The 15271-nt window shown below is 41.9% G+C and overlaps 1 protein-coding gene across 3 annotated transcripts; it reads left to right on the forward strand.

Annotated features, from left to right (window-relative positions):
• Nucleotides 1-1898: 1898 nt before the first annotated feature.
• LOC111961903 (zinc finger protein 271) lies at nucleotides 1899-5743 on the forward strand. Of its 3 annotated transcripts, none has more exons than XM_070442874.1 (3): nucleotides 1899-1980; nucleotides 2982-3141; nucleotides 3660-5743. In XM_070442874.1, exons 1-3 carry the CDS (start codon nucleotides 1912-1914, stop codon nucleotides 5462-5464), a joined length of 2034 nt encoding a protein of 677 aa, XP_070298975.1. In that variant the 5' UTR covers nucleotides 1899-1911; the 3' UTR covers nucleotides 5465-5743. The 3 variants fall into 3 exon arrangements, with proteins under 3 accessions (XP_070298975.1, XP_023840329.1, XP_023840330.1); XM_023984561.2 differs by lacking the exon at nucleotides 1899-1980 and adding an exon at nucleotides 2182-2684; XM_023984562.2 differs by lacking the exon at nucleotides 1899-1980 and adding an exon at nucleotides 2182-2684 and having other exon boundaries at nucleotides 2982-3135.
• Nucleotides 5744-15271: the final 9528 nt, after the last annotated feature.

The raw sequence follows: 15271 nt of genomic DNA on the forward strand, positions 1-15271 counted from the left end.
AACATGTGTACCAAATTGTTACAAAACAATATCCTTGATTGATTTATATGCATTTCTGTTCCAGACCACACCCACGTGAATGTTTATTGGTCATGTTTTAAGTACCAGCCTAGACAATATTGGTTTGAGACCTTTGTCCATAGATGCCACATCATGGGGGACAACTAAATAAATATATAGGCTATAGCAGCCTGTAGGTAAATGGTGATTACTTCCCTGTCTTCTCTCTCTGGTGGTGGAGTGAAGGAAGAATACCATTCAAGTCAATGGGGCTTTTTTTTAAAGCTATGATCCCTTACTGATGTCACCAATTCAATCAGTGTAGATGAAGGGGAGGAGACAGGCTAGGTTGTGGAAACCTCATGATGGGTACTGGGAAAATATGAGTATCATATAGTAGCCTAAACCTATCTATGTTACACTGAGCTGGTTTGCATTTACATTTAAGTCATTTAGCAGACGCTCTTATCCAGAGCGACTTACAAATTGGAAAGTTCATACATATTCATCCTGGTCCCCGCATGGGGAATGAACCCACAACCCTTGCGTTGCAAGCACCATGCTCTACCAACTGAGCCACACAGGACTGTGTTTGAATGGAAAATGAATGACAGTCATCCAATATGCTGTCCTTGAAATAAGGCCATGCTAATATAAAAGTAGTACAAAGTTAAGTATTTGTTCCCATATTCATAGCACGCAATGACTACATCAAACTTGAGATTGTACAAATTTGTTGAATGCGTTTCACTATTTGTTTTGGTTGTTTCAGGTTATTTTGTGCCTAATAAAAGTGAATGGTAAATAATGTATTATGTCATTTTGGAGTCACTTTTATTGTAAATAAGAATATAATATTTCTAAACACTGTTACGTGGATGTGATTGTTACCATCAGTACAGATAAAGCTGATGACTGAATGAGTGAGAAAGTTAGACTCACAAATAGCGTTGTCTTAGTTGTTACATGTTCAACTACTTATGGAATAATTATTGACTTCTCAAACCCCCGCCTGGTCGGCTTTGTCTATTTCACAAGTGTCACCTCTGGGTTTAGAAACTCTTAGTCCTTTTTCTGTCACAAAGTGTAATGAATTCACACTCCAGAACAGCCCACACAGTAGGTGGCAGCATGCACTTCTAACGTATGTTTGCAGCCTGCCATAATAGTGTAACGACCCTGGGTTTATAAGCGCGGAAATCGACTCTGCCGCACGAGCATGCTTTTGCGGCACAGTCGATAGCGCGCCGGACTTCGGGCTAGAAGGTCGAGGGTTCGAGACCTGCTCCCTGCCTGTTTCATTACACTGGTGTCAGAAGTGATCGGACCTCGCATCCACGACAGTGCGTGTGCTTGGCCGGTGAGCGCGTTCCTGTAAGACGTAAAGTCGCAAGCTAGCGCGAGGACGCGCTCTTTGAAAGGAGGGAGTAGTGTAACGACCCTGGGTTTATAAGCGCGGAAATCGACTCTGCCGCACGAGCATGCTTTTGCGGCACAGTCGATAGCGCGCCGGACTTCGGGCTAGAAGGTCGAGGGTTCGAGACCTGCTCCCTGCCTGTTTCATTACAATACCATAGAAGGAAAAGACTGAGGTTGTCACTAGTTACCACAAACACAAAGTCATACATCGGTTTATTTCTACACTATCTTCTTAAAATCCGATTTTAAGGATAACCGTAACCACACTAAATTAAGACCAAAAAGCTATATTTTGGGGGTCTGCGTGAATTTGTACGATATTATCTATTTTGACTTTGTGGCTGTGGTAACTAGCGACAACCGAATACTGCCTTCCTGTCATGTCTAGAAGGTATACGCAGATATGATACATATTTTACCAGATGTATAAATGTGAAGTATCCGTTTTGGCGTTTCCACTCACCACCAAATAGGGTGGTGAGAGGAAGCACAATGGCCGGCAGTGGGAGAAGATGGATTTTGGCTTACATTCTGCTCATTTTCTCATCGATGAAACACTTGGTCTCAGTAATTTTCTGTTCTCAAAACTAACATCTGTTACGGACAAAGTTGTGTTGTTTAGAAGGAGTGGAAGGGCGAATTGAGTTATTTTTCACGCTCACTTCAAAGTAGGCGTTCCCTGACGGAAATATGCAAACACATGCTAGAACGCGCTGATAGGCTCTCGCTAGCTCGTGCTTGTTCTGCCCACAATGATTAATTTGCTCTCATTGGAAACGACAGGCTGTGGTCTTTCTTGGGTTAATTATTTTTTTAACTTTGGTATACAGTTTGGAGAAAAAATTGGGGGGCATTTTAGCAAACACTTTGCCTAACCTTAATCTAATAATGTCCTGATCTGCTACGTTAATTATCCAAATCTTCTGCGTACTTTCTAACTTGCTACGAAAAGTCAATTTTGACAAAAACAGTATCCCTTCTAGCCAAATCCTTGCCTTCCCGCGTCTGGGATAACTACTCTCATTGTTAAACGGAGACACGGCCGTCTCAGTATTTCTGACGACTAGGTTCCCGTTGCTGGCAGTTGATAGCTAGCTTGGTTATTATTGTATGCAAATTAGTCTGAGGGCAAAATGGCTACATCTTACAACATGTACCAGTCAGAAACAACATCGATTATGGCCGTTGTTGTCGAGGCGGCAATTACAGAAATTAACAAACTTTGGCCAAACTCTTACGCTAACGTTAGCAATCCGGAGAGAGAGGTGAGCTAAAGTTACGTCAATATAATGGTGACTACGCGTAACGTTAGCTATCTAGTTTATCCAACGTTGGTTTTTAACCACATGATATATGATGCAACTATGGCTAAATTAGGTAGCTTCCTGCAATTTGCTTTTCTAGCAGGCTAACGTTACTAGCTAGCTATCTTAGCCTTTGGCTAAGCTTGTTAGCTAACGTGAACTAGTTTGCTGACTTATTGGTTTCACATCTTCTTTGCTGTAGCAGCGTATAGCTTAGCTAGTTACTTAGGTAACATGTTTTTCAATTTCTCTGCACAGCTTTACACAATTATGAATCTGATGATGGAGGAGGCTATTCGTAAAATCTGCCAACTATTCCTAGTGGCTTCCTCGAGTTTACAAAATGAGAACGTGAAACTGAAGACCAAGGTCGCGCAGATGACCCAGTTGTTTGAAAACAATACACAGCCTGGTAAAAGTATGCTTATTTTAACGCTCATGTACAAATATTGATATTGCCATAAGGGTTGGGTCAGTGCAATCCGGAATCCATGGCACGTCCACCCCCTAACAATTTTAATTTCCAACTTCATTGGGTTTAGGACGTCCCAAGGAACTGGATCGCATGGACCACCATATATTGGTAGACTTATTTGACCAACTAAATTAGACTAGTGTCCAGCTTGTCTATTTCTACATCAAGATGCCTCATGCAACAGAAACAGTAGATCTATAGGCTCTGGCCCAATGGGGCGTTCTTTATTAAGCGATTTCAGTGCCAACAACAGAAACTATTTGAATTCAATTATTTTTAATGTGTAAATCATAAATTGAATCATTGACTTCATAAATTGAACATGTTTTTCATGATTTGAAACTGAAATCATTGACTACAAGACAACTTATTTTTCATTTTGAAATTAGCTTGGTAATGTGTAAAGCCCGCTTAATTTATAGTTTTGTGTGTGTATATACTCATATTCCTTTTATCTTTAGGTCCTGCAAAGGTTTGCTGTAAAACTACAGAGATGTCTTCATTGGAGAAGGACTCCTCTCTGGGAGACACAGATGGACTGAATACAGACTTTTCCCCAAGAGACACTGAATCCAACTTTGAGCATATGAGAGCTGCTCTGCCTGAGGGCAGCGAGAGAGACAGCCATGAAAGCCAGAAAAACAGCAATACTACTAAAGGGACACGATCCAAAGAAACCAAACGCTTCAAGTGTGATATTTGTGAGAAGACCTTTAGCCGGAACAAACGGCTGGTACAACACAAGCTAACTCACACAAGACCCTTCAAGTGTGATGTTTGTGACAAGACCTTCAGCATGGAAGGGTCACTGGAATCTCACACGCTAACTCACACAAGACCCTTCAAGTGTGATGTTTGTGACAAGACCTTCAGCCGGAACCGCTTGCTGGTACGTCACAAGCTAATTCACACAGGAGAGAGGCCATTTGCTTGTGGTCAATGTGGCAAAACATTCAGAATGTCCAAGCAGCTCGAACATCACATGTTGCGTCACAGAGACAAAATGTTCAGTTGCAAAGTCTGTGGAAATACATTCTCTACCAAGAAAGATCTGAAACGACATCAGCTTGTTCATGCAGTGGAGAGACCGTTCAAGTGCCTGACTTGTGACAAGGGTTTCACATCAAGGAAACTGCTTATCGAGCACGAGAGAATCCACACCGGTGAAAAACCATACAGCTGTTCTGTATGTGGGAAGAGTTACACGCAGAGTGGTGGCCTGAGTTATCATATGCGAACACATACAGGTGAACGTCCACATTCATGCTCAGAGTGTGGTAAGCGCTTTATGACTAAATCCAGCCTTGAAAGACACAAGGTAATCCATACCGGGCAGAAGCCATTTACATGTGAGACCTGTGGAGCTGCTTTCGGCCATAAAGGAAACCTTGTGAGACACCAAGTGCTTCACACAGGGGAGAGACCATACAAATGTAAATTGTGTGGGACAAGCTACCTTCAGTCCACCCTCTTAAAAGCTCATATGCATCGTCATGGGGCAACCAAACCATTTATGTGTGACCTATGTGGAAAGACTTTTATGTACAATTTTCTAATGAGACGACACCATCTAAAATGGCACACAGCTGAAGGAGAGAAGCAGAAAGAACGAGAGAGAAAAGAGAGAACGAGAGAGAGAACTGCCAAGAGACCGGGAACCTCAACAAAGCCATTCAGTTGCGACATATGTTTGAACGGCTTCAGCTCCATGCTAACTCTGAAAAACCATCAACGAATTCACACAGGACTAAAGCAATATTCTTGTTTCATTTGTGGAAAGACCTTTGCCTATAAAAATACTTTTGACTATCACATGAGACTTCACAGTGGGGTGAAGCCCTACGCTTGTAAATACTGTGAAAAGAAATTTGTTCTTAAGCAAGCTCTCGAAGGACATGAGCGAACCCATACAGGTGAAAAGCCCTTCAAATGCAGTTATTGTGACAAGACTTTCTCTGTCGGCACCAATCTCAAAAGGCATGAGCGAGTCCACACGGGAGAGAAGCCATTCAAATGTGACGTCTGCGGGAGAGGTTTCGGCCAAGCCAACAACGTCAAAGCCCACATGCAAGTCCACACCGGAGTTAGGCCTTATTATTGCAAGAGATGTGGAAAGGGATTTTCTGACATAAGACACTACAAAAACCATAGCTGTAATGGTGTGGCAGCAACATGTGATCGGTCTCGTAAATCTTCAGACCGCTCTTTCAGAAGTAGGAAAGGAGGTGAAGACAGTAGTGCTTGCCATAGTGCTGCTGTGATGTAGACTCAGTGATGTAATCTTGATCATTCACAGTGGGGCAACTTCCTGCTTTCAGACATCAGGAACAACATGGAACTATTCAGTAGGGTTAAAAGTTCTGGGGTGAGTTTCAAGAAAGCCTTGTAGGAAATGAGATGCAGGCTGCCATAATGCTTGGAAAGTTTATGTTCAATGTTCATTCTCATGGAGACATTGTTTATTTCTGACATTGTGCCGAATTGGTTCCGATATATAATTTTTTCTATTGTGTAAATCATTAAAAATGTAAATCGTGTGAAAGTATCAAGCTAGGTATTCACCTTTTGTCCGTCAGCTACATAGGACCACTGGGTGAGTTATTCAGGTGACTAATTGGGCAGGAATTTAAGTAATTCTTGTTTTTATACTTTATCTAAAAAATGATTTGCATTTACACGGAGGCCAGTGTATTAGGTACACCCATCTAGTACCGGGTCAACCCCCTTTTTTCTACCAGAACAGCCTAAATTTTTCGGCTCATTGAAACATTGCTCAAATGGTATCAAGGGACCTAACGTGTGCTCGGAAAACAGTCCCCACACTATTACCACCAGCCTGTACCTTTGACACCTGGCAGGATGGTGCCATGCTTACGCCAAATCCTGACTACCAACAGCATGACGGAACAAGAACTGTGATTCGTCCCACCAGGCAATGTTTTTCCACTCCTCAGTTGTCCAGTGTTGGTGATCGTGTGCCCATTGGAGCCACTTATTTTATTTGTCTGATAGGAGTGGAACCCGGTGTGGTAGTCTGCAGCGAAAACCCATCTGTGACAAAGACCGTGGAGTTGTGCGTTCCGAGATGCCGTCCTACACAACACTGTTGTACTGCGTCGTTATTAATGAATATCATAGGCTAATTAATTTATGGTTCAACAATTGAGAGAGTGGGAACTCAAAACATTAACTAGATCACTAACTCTAAATACAATACCCACTGCTAGTAGCGATGTATTCATCCAACAGCAAATGTATTTGCTAAAATAAAAAACTTTGCAGTTGTATGCTACTACCCATGAGCAGCCTACAACTGTCCTCACAATGGCCAGTGCGCATATCTCAAAGCCATATTAAATATCTTGGTTGAAAAATAGTTGCTATTGAGTTGAGAAATAAAAATGATACCTACAGAAAGCTGAGGACCACCTCTTCAAATGGGACAAGGAGACAAAGCTTCCTAAAAATAGGAAGTTTTGAGTGAGGTGACGATGTAAATTGCTCTTTCCATGTTTATAGGCTTTTTTTTTTTTTTTTTTACAATCCATGATCTTGGCTGTGTAACTGATGACAGAGTTGGAGCAGGTCTCTTTGCTGATGCCGCATTTGACTTTGAATGAGAGTTTGTGTGGCCTCTGCTCAGCCTATCAGAAAACCTTGGTAGAGGGGCTGGCTGTTGCCCACTGATCAGCCAAAGGCTCATTATAGATTAGTATAACAGGCCCATGGGTGCAGGCCATGTCATCTTTTAACAAATGTGTCAACGTCAACCGGCCTACCCAACTAAAAAATGGCCCAGCCCATCTGGCATTTGCCAGAATTGCCAGGTGGCCAATCAGCCCCTGGCACTGGTGGAGTTGCTTCCTGTACCATTATGAGGTGTTTCCTTTGTATTCTCTGACTAATTGCCAATTGACAGGGAATCCCAGCAGAATAAATGGAATGCATCATACCACACAATTAATTATAGTAGACATGAGTCACTTTAAATCAAGAGTAGGATATATGGCACAAGCTTGACGATAAACCTGAAAATACTGATTCAATTCTAATAAAATACTATAGTATTGTTTAGAAAGAAATGCACTGTAGCATTGCCATCTAGGGCCTACAAGGTATTCAGTGGCCTGTTTCTCCACCTATTGCTGAATCTCCATCACTACAGATGGGCATGAGCAGAAAGCACAGCAACATCCAAAATATTATTTCCATTGCCTCTAGAATTTAGAAATTGTCATGTTAGACCGCAAATGTATTTTGTATTTTACCCCCTTTTTCTCCCCAATATCGATATTCTCATCACTGTAACTCCCCAATGGGCTCGGGAGGCGAAGGTCGAGTCATGCGTCCTCTGAAACATGACCAGCCAAACCGCGCTTCTTAACACTCGCCCGCTTATCCCGGAAGCCAGCCGCACCTATGTGTCGGAGGAAACACCATTCACCTGACGACCAAGGTCAGGCTGCCACGAGTCACTAGAGCGCAATGAGCCAAGTAAAACACCCCCAGCCCGGACGACGCTGGGCCTATTGTGCACCGCCAAATGGGAATCTCGATCATGGCCAGCAATGATACAGCCCAGGATCGAACCAGGGTCTGTAGTGACGCCTCTAGCACTTTGATGCAGTCCCTTAGACTTCTGCACCACTCGGGAGCCCCAGGTCACAAATGTAACCGTGCAGCTAACCTAATGTTGCAGGCGTAAAATAAACTCCTCAAACTAGACCCCCCCCCCTACATACTGGTCCAGACAAGAAATTCTGTTGCGAGAGGTTCTCTTCTGAACTGTTCAACCAATCCAGTAAATGTGGAGGAGGAGTTAAGATGGAGTCTCGCCTGTACTGTCTGTTGTTTCTTTCCAAAAGCGGAAATTCAGTCACATGCCCTCTATCCATTTATAATGAATTAATATCTATGATATTAATTAGTGCACATAAAGATGTATGTAATTCATCTCTATTGAACAAATCTGGAAATTCTGGATTCCTATTTTGACAGTAACATATAGCAACTATAATCTAACTGTCAACACAAAATTCATGAACATCACTGGATTAGGTTGCACAAAAATATATTAAATCATGTATTCCAGCTTGGACTTGTTAGATGAAACTACTTATTTATTGATCACCTCAGTAGTCTTATGTGTCATACTTCTTAATAAAGCACTATGTTGGCCAAATCATGGGCTGGTTCCACCAGCTGACATCAGGGGGAAATGTTAGTCTGGAGCTTTGTAACACTTAGGGTTCTATTTTCGGCTGGCGCTGTGGTGGTGCTATTGTCAAACGTACGTTAGTTTGCAAGTTCGTCATGTAATAACTGGCGCACTGGCATTTTCCAGCCCTAATGCCAGGTTTGACAATTTACCGGTCTAACATCAGCTCGCTTGAGGTGGGAGGGGTGGCAATATTTGAGGTGTGGCCTTAAAAACAAGCGCAGAAGTGACCATTCCATGCAGTGCTAATGGGAAGTTAAGGCAAAAAGCAGGTCTTAACGGTAACACAGTTAATGGCATGGATTTTGAGAGCAGAAGCGCAGCCTATCCAGCCATGGCACACAGTGCCCATGGAAGGAAAGTTGTGCCGGTGAATCTCGTATTTAGAAACTTTTTTTTTTTTTTTTAGTTTTTCCCCCATTTTTGTTTAATTTGCTAAAAAAATTACATTTAAGTAACATTTAAATTGGACACAATACATAAGTCCATAAATACACAACTTGAAGCAACCACATATTTAGCCATGGAGCATGTTCTGATTGGCCAGTGAGACAGACAGAACAACAGGGAGGCCAACGAAATGGCTAGAGCAGAGGATCAGTTATAGTGGTGAGTTGCATCTCCAGACAGAGGAACAGTTGTAGTGGTGAGTTGCATCTCCAGACAGAGGAACAGTTATAGCTGTGTATCTCTAGTGGTGTTTTTACATATTGTATTTTTTATCATGAGCAAGATAAAAAAGAGGAGGACCATGTCTCACCAGTCACTGGTACAGAAATGGTTCAGAAACACTCTACTGTAACTGTTGTGTCAACAGTACTGCCTGTGTAAGTAGGGTGCGTAGGTTGGGGGTGGGGGGGTTGTCAGCGCATGCAGTGATGTGGGCTGGTGTGTATTTTCTTTTCCCAGTCCGCCCCTGACCAGTGCTGTAGGTAAGACTTACTATTCATCTCAGACTCCCTCCACGCATACTGATCCTGTTGTGTCTCATGTATGTTTAGGCACCACTGTGTAAGACAGACATAGATATGAGTGAAAGAGGCTTAAGCTGGTGGTCTCATTCACAGGGAGCTTTGATGAGACACAAGAAATGCACGAAGTGTGCTGTTGCTCGTCTTCCTCGTGACGTGCTTCATCCTCAGTCTGCTGGTGGACGTTCGGTTCTTTGTGGTCAAGTTGAGGAGGGCTCGCATCCCCTGGAGAAAAGAAGGGTAACAAGAAACCAGCACACTAGGATCATCTCATGACTACCTGTTTGCTTACTTTTCCTATTTTGGTTAATCTCCCGTCCTCAACTGAAATTTCACTCCTGTTGGTTTACCTTTTATTTGAATAAGTTGATATTAGTTGAGTTCAACCAAGTTCATATAAAAAAATTAAAATAAAAAAAGAACACAAACCAGCATAATGTTCAGTCCTCAAGGACTGGAGTTGTGAACCCTTATTATGGCTTATACACTGAGTGTTCAAAACATTAAGAACACCTTCCAATCAATTACATTTATTTATAAAGCCTGTCACAAAGACACAAACTAATATTGAGTTGTACTGCCAGGAAACTGGGTTTGATTCCCGGGACCAACCATATGTAAAATGTATTCACGCATGACTGTAAGTTGCTTTGGATAAGTGTCCGCTAAATTGTATGTATTATATTTTACAAAAACATTTGTAGCATGGCACAACCTCTTTCCCTCTTAGGTGCATAGTCAATAATGGACCTGATCTCAATTTCCCCCAAAATGCTGTGCTGTAAGATGACACACACTCTAAAGTGCAGTCATGCACAGCAAAACACGTTGGTAGGGCCTTTTAAAATCCGTTTTTTTTGTTGCCTACTTCCATTACATAAAAATAACAAAATTGGATTTTCGTTGTTCACAATACTTAAACCACAATTGATGAAAATTATATTTTTTATGTAGTTATCCTTTAATTCAGTGAGCATGCCCTGCACTGTTGTTTGGTTAGCGGGTTTCTGTAGTGCAGTAAGCGGACATGTGATGTGATTCGGCCGCCATTGGAATATGGGAGTAAAAGGCCAGCCACACTACAATACTTTTACTGGAGCACCCAGAATCGTTCTTGCTCTAAGCCAATATCTATTCCATATACAGTGATTCGCATTAGGGACATTTATTTGACCTTGGAACATGTTTTAAAACCCAAGTTTAATGCAAATGTCACTTAAATATGAACAAATATGAATCATTGTTAATGTTTAACAATTATTTTTAATATATCATGAATGGTTATTGACACTTTTCTACAATTACGTGGAGGGCTTTTATTTTGAACATTTTCGAAATTCCTTGACCCGGAAGTATTTTATTGTGTTGCTGACGAGACTCTAATCATGTGATGAGTTCAAAAATCTAATGCCCACTTCTGCTGTCACTGGACAGCGAAAAACAAGTTAACCTTTATTTATTGTAATTTAAATTAGTTTGTAATGGTTAAGTGTTGGTTTAGATTACATACTGTAGCAACCTTAATCGTTAATTCAAATTTCGATAGGTTCACATCAATTACTAGCTAGCCGAAATTTAGCTAGTTAGCAGGTTCAGCTAAATACAAATCCCCAAGATACAGCCACGTCTCATAGTCACGTCATGAGATTAGTAAATGACAGACAAATATAATAATACGAATTGAATGGAGTTTCCCATCTTCCCATTTACAGTTTCTMGCACAGCACAGAAATGCCCTTATCCAGATGGTGTGACAAAGGCATTTCCTAACAGCTAACTCTTTTTGATAAGAGAGGCAATAACCATTCATCCACCAGCTCAGTGACAAGCTACACTATTCACAGCCCTGTGTAATGTTCAATGTAATTGCATTGCAGGCTTTTTGAAACTTCATGAATTTGTATTGTTTTAAAAATGGACAAATAAAAGGAAATAAGTAAATAAGAATTTGTTTTTAACTGACCTGCCTAGCTAAATAAAGGTAAAATAAAAAAGTATTGTAACGACCCTGGGCAGAGTCGTTACAGTATGGTTTAAACATGTCTTTAATGTTTATTTGTTATTTGCTGTTAAGGAATTATCACTGTGTTAATACCTTTGTGTTTACATCATTAAGCCTTTATGTATGTGTTATGAATGACCAAAGGTGTTTGACTTTATAGTAAATACAGTGCCATGTGATATAGAGTCTATATGTATTRGTTATGAAAGACCGAAGGTGTCTCACTTCAAACTAAGTAGTACAGGACACTACATGAAGTGTCAATAAATAAGCTATTCATGTKATGCTGATTTAAGGTTCTCTCATGATCCACAGGTTACTGTAGGTTGRGAGAGGTATTTAAATGAGTTGATGGACCTGAAAAGCTTGTGTTTGTGTGTGTGTGTGTGTGCGTGCGTGCGTGCGTGTGTCAGAGCCAAGATGATTTGGAGTAGTCCAATCTGAGACTACCGCACCAGGTATTCCTCCTCTGTTCCCATGCTGGAGACCAGGCCTCGATTACAACCTGTTAGACTGGTTCCAATATTTTATGGCTGATCTTTTAGCGGGGGAGTGGGTGAATGAGTCAAAGACCTGATTGGGCCCAGCACCGCGTGATAGGGCTCGTTTTTGTTGTGTGCGTGTTTGTGTACTGAGGAACAAGTAACTTGATTTCAGAAGACACTGTCAATTTCTTTAGGTTGGGGGCTTTCATCAAGGTAAGTATTTCTTTATGTAACGTTGTCCCCAGGCTATTGCATACACAAGCCTGGGATATCAACCATTCAAAGTTGGCCTTAGTGGGAGTGACCATAGAATTCTATAGGAGTGACCTTACTGAGTAAAGTATTTGTCATAGTCACTAAACACAGTCAAAAAGTCATAATTATGGCTAAACCATGCCTATTTCCACAATTTATTTTCTTAAAAGTGTGATATTGAAACCTAAGCCTAACTAATGAAGGCCAAGTTTGATGCGTTGTCCAACAAACCTTCCGTGCGTTTGGTGGAAGTGTCTGTGAACGAGATTATGGTGTAATGTACGTGACTAACATGACAACACTTCAGAGCAGAAGTTCTCAATCCTCAATCAATTTTTGTTTTGCCCTAGCACAAAAAGCCTTTTGATAAGTTGATCATTTGAATCAGCTGTGTAGTTCTAGGGCAAAAACAAAAATGTGCACCCCTTTGAGTCCCAAGGACCAGGATTGAGAACCAGTGCTTTAGAGCATATGCCATCCTTCAGCACAACCATAGCTGCGGAAGTTGGGGTGCTGAGGGTGCTGCAGCACCTGAAAAATCACAGGGGAAAAAAATCACAAGGAAAAACAAAAATCACAAAAGTAGTGCACGGGGTCTTTAAAAGTCCTGTTTAGCGGACTGATTCAGCCGTCTGCAGTGCAGTGCAGGCCTAGTTTCACTTTGTTTGTGAGGAGGATGCGAACTGCACACAATGTGGTATTTCAGGTGGCAAAGCCAGTAGTCAATCATTCAGGTTGGAACATTTTGTGAGGTGTTTTAAGAATGCTTGTTAACAATGCTGTTAAGGTGTAGCCTAATAAAGTGCCTAACAAGTTCTTATACAACTATTGAGATTCATCCAAGGATAACAAGGCCACACCTTAACAGAAGAACATTTTCTCATGAAATCGTTTGACACATAGTTAGAGTTAGACTCTTGTGAACACGTTTCCTATGATTGTTTTACTACTATATAAACTCAGCAAAAAAATAAGTCCCTCACTCAACTGCGTTTATTTTTCAGCAAATTAACATGTGTAAATATTTGTATGAACATAACAAGATTCAACAACTGAGACATAAACTTAACAAATTCCACAGACATGTACTAACAGAAATTGAATAATGTGTCCCTGAACAAAGGGGGGGTACAATCAAAAGTAACAGTAATATCTGATGTGGCCACCAGCTGCATTAAGTATTGCAGTGCATCTCCTCCTCATGGACTGCACCAGATTTGCCAGTTCTTGCTGTGAGATGTTACCCCACTCTCCACCAAGGCACCTGCAAGTTCCGGACATTTCTGGGGGGAATGGCCCTAGCCCTCACTCTCCGATCCAACAGGTCCCAGACGTGCTCAATGGGATTGAGATCCGGGCTCTTCGCTGGCCATGGCAGAACACTGACATTCCTGTCTTGCAGGAAATCACGCACAGAACGAGCAGTACGGCTGGTGGCATTGTCATGCTGGAGGGTCATGTCAGGATGAGCCTGCAGGAAGGGTACCACATGAGGGAGGAGGATGTCTTCCCTGTAACGCACAGCGTTGATTGCCTGCAATGACAACAAGCTCAGTCCGATGTGCTGTGACACACCGCCCCAGACCATGACTGACCCTCCACCTCAAATCGATCCCGCTCCAGAGTACAGGCCTCGGTGTAACGCTCATTCCTTCGACGATAAATAGCCCTGTCGGTCCAGCGACGGTGGGTTTGTGCCCATAGGCGACGTTGTTGCCGGTGAGTCTGGTGAGGACCTGCCTTACCACAGGCCTACAAGCCCTCTGTCCAGCTCTCTCTCAGCTATTGCGGACAGTCTGAGCACTGATGGAGGGATTGTGCCGTTCTGGTAACTCGGGCAGTTGTTGTTGCCATCCTGTACCGTCCCGCAGGTGTGATGTGGATGTACATCCTGTGCAGGTGTTGTTACACGTGGTCTGCCACTGCGAGAACGATCAGCTGTCCGACCTGTCTCCCTGTAGCGCTGTCTTAGGCGTCTCACAGTACGGACATTCGGCAAATATTGCCCTGGCCACATCTGCAGTCCTCATGCCTCCTTGCAGCTTGCCTAAGGCACATTCACACAGATGAGCAGGGACACTGGGCATCTTTCTTTTGCTGTTTTTCAGAGTCAGTAGAAAGGCCTCTTTAATGTCCTAAGTTTTCATAACTGTGACCTTAATTGCCTACCGTCTGTAAGCTGTTAGTGTCTTAACGACCGTTCCACAGGTGCATGTTCATTGATTGTTTATGGTTCATTGACAAGCATGGGAAACAGTGTTTAAACCCTTTACAATGAAGATCTGTGAAGTCATTTGGAATTTTACAAATTATCTTTGAAAGACAGGGTCCTGAAAAAGGGACGTTTCTTTTAGCTGAGTTTACAATATTGGTCTTTATACTTTAACCTACCTCTCAGACAAGTGCTAAAATATGCCCATATGGCATGACTTTCAACAGTCGCAGATAAAGTAGCTGGAGCATATGAAGGCACATTTTCAGCAATGCTATTATAACAGGGTCAAGATGACCATTGCTGCGTTTAACAGGCAGTTCACTTCTGATCTTAAATTTTACTAATTTGTCTTTTAACCATTTAGATCAGCTCTGGAAAATATCAGATGTGAAGAAAAGAAATCCCAAAAGAAATTAGTGGAAAAAATATCAAAATTGCCTGTGTAAACGCAGCCCCGGTTACATGTATTCCTTTGGAATGTAGGTATCATGGAAAATGTGCTTTGTTATGCTGGCCGTCACTAGTTATCACAACCACAAAATCTGAAACCCGCCTATTTCTACAAATGATCTTCTTTAAATGTGATTATAACCCTAACCTTAACCACACTGCTAACCTTAAATTAAGACCAAAAGGCAAATTTTAGTTTTCGTTAACTTTTATGATTATAGTCAATATGAAATGTGTGGCTGTGGTAACTAGTGGAAACCCGGTTATTGACTATGTCTACTTTATTCCCGGCTAAAGAGGTGATTGCGCACACCTGCGCCCCTTTCGTTTAAATGGGGAGCTCTGGGCGCGAGCCATGTCAGGGAGAGGTGGACTCCAAGCTGCGCTGCCAGTGCACAGGTGATTTTACAGTATTGTTGTTGAGTGTATTGTTAGGTTTATTAAAGTAAGAGCAAAACTGGTTTGTGTTTAGATGTG

This window comes from Salvelinus sp. IW2-2015, linkage group LG4q.1:29, assembly GCF_002910315.2.
Source record: "Salvelinus sp. IW2-2015 linkage group LG4q.1:29, ASM291031v2, whole genome shotgun sequence".
Taxonomy (NCBI): domain Eukaryota; kingdom Metazoa; phylum Chordata; class Actinopteri; order Salmoniformes; family Salmonidae; genus Salvelinus; species Salvelinus sp. IW2-2015.

What these genes read in the sequence shown, in the direction of transcription:
- LOC111961903 (XM_023984561.2), top strand. Translation starts at nt 2,553, where the DNA reads ATGGCTACATCTTACAACATGTACCAGTCAGAAACAACATCGATTATG. An exon ending in TTAGCAATCCGGAGAGAGAG is followed by an intron (nt 2,685 to 2,981) that starts GTGAGCTAAAGT and finishes TTCTCTGCACAG; the next exon opens with CTTTACACAATTATGAATCT. An exon ending in CAATACACAGCCTGGTAAAA is followed by an intron (nt 3,142 to 3,659) that starts GTATGCTTATTT and finishes TTTTATCTTTAG; the next exon opens with GTCCTGCAAAGGTTTGCTGT.